Here is a 5946-nt window from a genome sequence, read left to right on the forward strand (position 1 = left end):
CTGAGGCGCGGGCTCCCCTCATCCTCTCACCACCTGCCTGAGGCGCGGGCTCCCCTCATCCTCTCACCACCTGCCTGAGGCGCGGGCTCCCCTCACTTTCTCATCACATGAGGCATTTGCTCTGAGCCTCTACTTCCCTCAAGGCCTCCTCAGCAGCTGGGGCTCAGCGGGGAGGGTTGTCTCAGAAGGCCCCTGAGGCATACATGCTTTTGCTGGGCAGAAACCGGCTAGCTGGCAGTTCTCCCTGGCACCAGGTTCACGGGCGCAGGCCCCAAGGGGCCGTGCAGGGTGTGGGGTGGGTGTCCTGGCCTGGCCTGCAGTGCCAGGACCCCACGCTGTGCTGCTGCCCTGCTTCCCGTCATCCTGTGCCTTGACCCCGCCCTTGCTGTTTCACTGAGTAGGAAACGTAGTGGGAGGTGGTCCAGAGGGAAAGCGGCCAACCCTGAGGGCTGCCCTCATCCCGGCAGCTCCCCGTTCTCATTAGGATTCCTGACCCAAGTGTGGTGACAGCAGGTATCTGATTAGCAACCCCGCACACAGTGAAAGTATCTATAAGAGGGCCACGGTCACTGGCTGCGAGTGAAGTAAGATGATCCTTGTTTGGAGCGTGCCATGCTGTCCTCTCCAGAGTGGTAGTCAGAGGCCCTGACAGGGACCTTGGTGGCAAAGGGAGTCTCCCGGGGGAGAATCTGGGAAGGATGGACTCACTCTGCTCGACGGGCTGTTCTGCTCCTGCCACTGGCTCCTGGCTGAGGGGCTGGCCCTGTGGGTGTCTCTGCTCACCCAGTGGCTTTGGCTGGTGGCTGGGAGTTGGGTGGGGGAGGTGGTCCGCTGAACTCTGAGCTGAGCCTCCCTGAGCTGGGTCCCCAGGGCTGGCTCACCTTGGGCGAGAGAGGTGGCTGTGGGGCTCCCAGAGAGCGGGGCACCTGCATCCCGACCCCTGCCCTCTACAGGGTCAGCAGCAGGGCACCTGCCGAGGTGCTCCGACTTGACCTGGCCAAGGGGCACCCCCACCAACTAAAGGCACCATCCAGTTGCCTCTGGGTGAGACTGGTCTGGACGTCAGCCCAGGGGTCTGGGCGGGGCACCAGGGTCTTTGGTTTATTGAGCAGGGACCGTGGACGGTCAGGACAGAGGAAGATGATACCAAAGGCAGAAAGCCAGGAAGGAAACCTCACAGGGACGGGGCTCCTCCGGGAGGGGCCCTCACAGCAGGTTTCTAGCGGGCATGGGCTGGGAGGCAGCAGCTGGACTGGGACCCAGAACTCGGAGCGTGGCCAGGCTCTGGGCCAGGCCTCTGCAGGGCGTCAGTTCCCGGGCACGCTGAGGATGAAGCCCGAGCGGTTCTTGGTGAAGTCGGGCTGGGGCTGGTTAAGCCTCGTCTCCACGGAGACGGTGCACTTCTTCCCGTGCAGGCTACACTGTACTGGGTTGGTGACGTTCACTTGAAGGTGGCGCTTCTCACTGCAAGAACCAAAAACACCAGACGGGCAGTGAGCAGGCGGCATGAGAACAGGGCACCTCCCCGGCAGCTCCCAGCCACCACTGGCTCTGGCTTGGCCTGCTTCCTCCACAAGTGTTCGGAGGATGCCTGAAGGGCCCCAGAGAGGCCGAGGAATGCGAGCGTGGCACTGGCTGGGCCTCCAACCAGAGCCTGGGCACCGTGGCAGGGCCCTTGGCTCCCACGCCAGCACATGGGACTGGACAGTGGAGGGCCATGTGGTTGAACAGATGCCACCAGGCCTCTGGCTGGGGCTGAGGACCAAGCCCTCGGGGCCTTCGGTGTACGAGGGCTGGGGTTCTGACTCTGACACTAATCCATCCTGCGGGAGACCCGTGCCACACGCCCCGGTGAGAGAGAGATGTCTCCCGCTCCTGGCTGGTCCCCGCCTGTCACAGCCCGGCTGTGGAAGTGGGCCTGAGCCGGGTTTCCCCAAGCGAGAGGCTGCTCTCATGTGGAGCTGGGCCGCTTGGCTGGTTGCCCACCCTGGTGGCCGCAGAACAGTGCGGCCGGCACCCCACCGTGGGCTGCAGGGAGCCCTGTGCGGCAGGAGCCCCGCTGGCCTGGGAGCACATGAAGGCGGCCTCAGCCGGGTGTCTGGGCTCCAGGTCGGGTGCAGAGGTGGAAGCTGTGCTCTTCCTGCTAGGCAGAGCCAGAGCCCTTCCGCTAGCTCCTCATACGGCGCTGAACATGCTAAGAAACGGCTGCTGGTTTTAAAAGCAGAGACACTTGTCGCAATAGGCTGGCCCCCCAATATTTGCTCACACAGGCAGCACAATCCCATGCTGTACCTCAGCTTGTGCCTTGTCAGCTCTGAGCTGGGAGGCGAGAGGAGAAAGGAGGAAGGCCTCCTGGCCTCGGAGCCTCCAGTCAGGACTGGCTGGCTCTGTTCCGTATGCCAAAAGCCCTGGGAATTTCACTGCTCTCAGGATGGCGTCTGGGGCGTGGGCAGGTTCGTCCCGCTTTGAACGCCCTGCTGGACTTAGGGAGCTGCTCTTAGTGCTGGGCAGTGAATGCCGAGCTGTCGTGTCCACACGGCTAGGGGAAGGCCAGGGCCAAGGCCAGCACGTGCTGAGCTTCTGCCCAGCCTGGAGGCGTCTTCACCAGGCCATGAGCACGTGAGGCACTTTCTAAGCACTGGCTGCCCGGGAGGCGCAACTGCTCAGAGGCTGAGGCAGCTCAAAGGGCCCCGATGTGCAGTGTCTCCAGGGGGTCAGCGTGGCCCCGTGGAGTAATGGGTGTCACTAGAGCACCCGGCCCAGCACATGCTTTCTGAGGACACCTTGTGGGCACGCCCCACAGCAGGCCCCAAAGTTTCAGAGGTACGTGCGGGGTGCTCAGGGGCTGTCCTCGTGACTGTCTCCTCCCTGCTTTCTCACGGACACACGAAGAGACCCCGGTTGTCACTTGTGGGCATTAGGTATCTAATACTTAATGTCTTGTCAGCTGCAGCTAAAACCTTGGCTTAGACAGCTATTTTTAAGCAGACTTGGACATAAAAATAGCAGAGCCCAGCAGAGGCAGTGACTCAGGCCCTCTTCCACTCTTGTGGGCACCAGGACTGCTCTGCAGGGCTCATGTGTGGCCCTTGGCAGTGGGGTCCAGGTGGGGCCCCTGCGGCCCTCGTGCTGGACCAGATGCCTCCAGGACCAGGCTGGTCCCTGAGCTGGGGGTGGCCTCCCTACCTCCCCTCTGTCAACCTGGTGTGGTGTTGGGTTCCTCTCACTGGACTCTCGTCCTCTGGGAGCCTCCCTCCTCACCCTGGCAGCGGCCTCCCCCCTGCCCGCCCTCCTGGAGGGCCTGTGCCCTTCCCTGTGCTGGAGTCCAGGCTGTGCCCTCGCCCTTCCCTGAGGAACTGCATGTACACAGTGGGTTCCAGAATCACCTGGTGACTCAGTCTGAGGGAACGGGCTCTAAACAGGCCACACTCCATGTCAGCTCAAAAAAACTAAGACAGCAAATGGGAACCATTAGTTCACCCTCACCCTCTCGCGTTCAGACAATCGGGACATGCTCCTCTGTGCAGGGCTCTGCTGACTCCCGCCCAGCAGGGGGGCCCCTGCCTCCACCCTCCCTGCTTCCTCTGGGCTCCGTGTATCTCCAGGATGCAGGGTTCGGGCTGGTGGGAAAATGGGGAGAAGCAAATAACTGCCATAAAATGGCACAGGTGTGGTGGCTCACGCTTGTAATCCCAACACTCTGGGAGGCAGAGGAGGGAGGATTGATTGAGGCCAGGAGTTCAAGACCAGCCTAGGCAACATAGCCTATAGCCCAGGAGCCCATAGCTCCTCTCTACAAAAAATAAAAAACAAACTAATCAGCCGGGTGTGGTGGCCTGTGCTTGTAATCCTAGTTCCCTGGGAGGCTGAGGCAGGAGGATCGCCCAAGCCCAGGAATTCAAGGCTGGGGTGAGCTATGATGGTGCCACTGCACACCAGCCGGGGCAACAGTGAGATCTTGTCTCTAAATAAATAAATAAATTGGCACCCAGGATATTGTCCTCAGGGAGTTGTAGGATAAGAAATGCAGCAGAGATGCCGGGCGTGGTGGCTCAAGCCTGTAATCCCTGCATTTTGGGAGGCCGAGGCGGGTGGATCACGAGGTCAGGAGATCGAGACCATCCTGGCTAACACGGTGAAACCCCGTCTCTACTAAAAAATACAAAAACTAGCTGGACGAGGTGGTGGGCGCCTGCAGTCCCAGCTACTCGGAAGGCTGAGGCAGGAGAATGGCGTAAACCCGGGAGGCGGAGCTTGCAGTGAGCTGAGATCCCGCCACTGCACTCCAGCCTGGGCGACAGAGCGAGACTCTGTCTCAAAAAAAAAAAAAAAAAAAAAAAAAAAGAAAGAAAGAAATGCAGCAGAGAACCCCTGCTCCAGATTGCTGCTTCTCACACGGGTTGGGCTGAAACCTTTTCCTCCTGCCCCCTGGTGTCCCTGTCAGTAGGTCCCGTGGAGTACTTGCTGCCTGGGGGAGGCCCTTCCTCAGGGAGTGTCCAGCAGAGGGAAAAGCAGAACACGCTCTGGAAGGTCCAAGCCAATCACGCACAAGTCAAGACCGCTCCCACTGTCGGGCCAGCTCCTCTCCCCTACCCAAGGCCACCACTCTGCTGAAATGAAGGTTCTCGAATAGCAAGAAGGAAGGCAGAAGTTGGACACTGGATCCTTCTGGGCTGTGGATGTGGATGAGCTGTGGGCCCCTTTCCCTCTCCCTGTCCTACTTCTGCTGTGCCAGCCCCACAGCTGCTCAGTCTCCTCCCTGGTGGTGGGTACTGCCCCAGGACAGCCAGTTGGTCCTCTCCTTCCCATTGGCAATTCTGGCTCTCCGGCATTCCACACCACGGGCCCAGCCCATGGGGCCTGGCGGAAGAAGTGTTCCTGCCAGCTCTTCTCTTTGGGTGGAGAAGCCCCAGCGCTGCAGGAGACAGGGAGGCAGTGCAGAGACTCACCCGAGTGCTGAGGCTGGCGGGACCTGTCCCCCTCCTGGACCACGGATATTGATCTGAGGCGAACATCCACTTCCCACTTCCCCAGAACATCCCCCAACTGAACAAAAATCAGTAACACTTTAGGAAAGAAAAGGTGGTATTTCGTGGCGGTCCCCACACTGCCCCTCCCAGGACTTTGTTTTCTAAGCCCACCTGAGCTCTCTCCTGATCCCTCTGAGCAGGGCCTAAGGGTGGGAGAGTCTGGATTCTGTCCTGGTCTTGCCAAGCTTCCTGGCTTCACAACCTCCTTCAAGTCACTTAAACCTCTGTCTGGTTTTTACAACCATCAAACCATCTACCCTCCAGGCGCTCCACAAGGACTGACTCCACGGCAGGCACCGGTCGGCACTGGAAACATGGAACCTGAGCTGGGAGCCAGACAGGGGTCTTCCTGAGAGCCTGGGAAGCTGCCTGCCCTCGTGGAATTTACAGTCTGAGGAGGGATGCACAGGAGATGCCCTGAAGGATGTGAAGCACTGTGTGTGAAACACGCGCCAATTCCTTGCTTCACAGAAGGAATTTTCACTGCTTTCTCAGTTAAGTGTCAAGAACCTCCAAAAGAGATGGTTCAAGAGAGCTATTATTATTGAATCAGATTATGTTCTTCACATTTTAGCATAGCTCACAAAACCATATGAATGTTTCTGTTTTGAATATTCTCTTCCTAAATATTTTACATCTTGTGGGGAAGGGTTTGGATTCTGATTCTGTGCTTAAATCCTACAAGTAGGCCGGGCACGGTGGCTCACGCCTATAATCCCAGCACTTTGGGAGGCTGAGGCAGGGAGATCACGAGGTCAGGAGTTTTAGGCCAGTCTGACCAATATAGTGAAACCCCTATATTGAACCCATATAGTGAAACCCCTATAGTGAAACCCCTATATTTTAATTTTTAAATATAAAAATTAGCCAGGTGAGGTGGCGTGTGCCTGTAGTTCCAGCTACTCGGGAGGCTGAG

At 58.8% G+C, this 5946-nt stretch overlaps 1 protein-coding gene across 1 annotated transcript in view; it reads right to left on the bottom strand.

Annotated features, from left to right (window-relative positions):
• The window catches only part of MYO1D (myosin ID), a 315887-nt gene that overhangs the window by 1065 nt on the left and 308876 nt on the right, over nt 1-5946 (bottom strand). Inside the window, exon 21 of the mRNA XM_011992864.1 lies at nt 108-1464. Within this exon, the coding sequence (XP_011848254.1) occupies nt 1308-1464 (157 nt within the window). The 3' untranslated portion in view covers nt 108-1307. The remainder of the gene's footprint in view (nt 1-107; nt 1465-5946) is intronic.

This window comes from Mandrillus leucophaeus, unplaced genomic scaffold, assembly GCF_000951045.1.
Source record: "Mandrillus leucophaeus isolate KB7577 unplaced genomic scaffold, Mleu.le_1.0 Scaffold419, whole genome shotgun sequence".
Lineage (NCBI taxonomy): Eukaryota > Metazoa > Chordata > Mammalia > Primates > Cercopithecidae > Mandrillus > Mandrillus leucophaeus.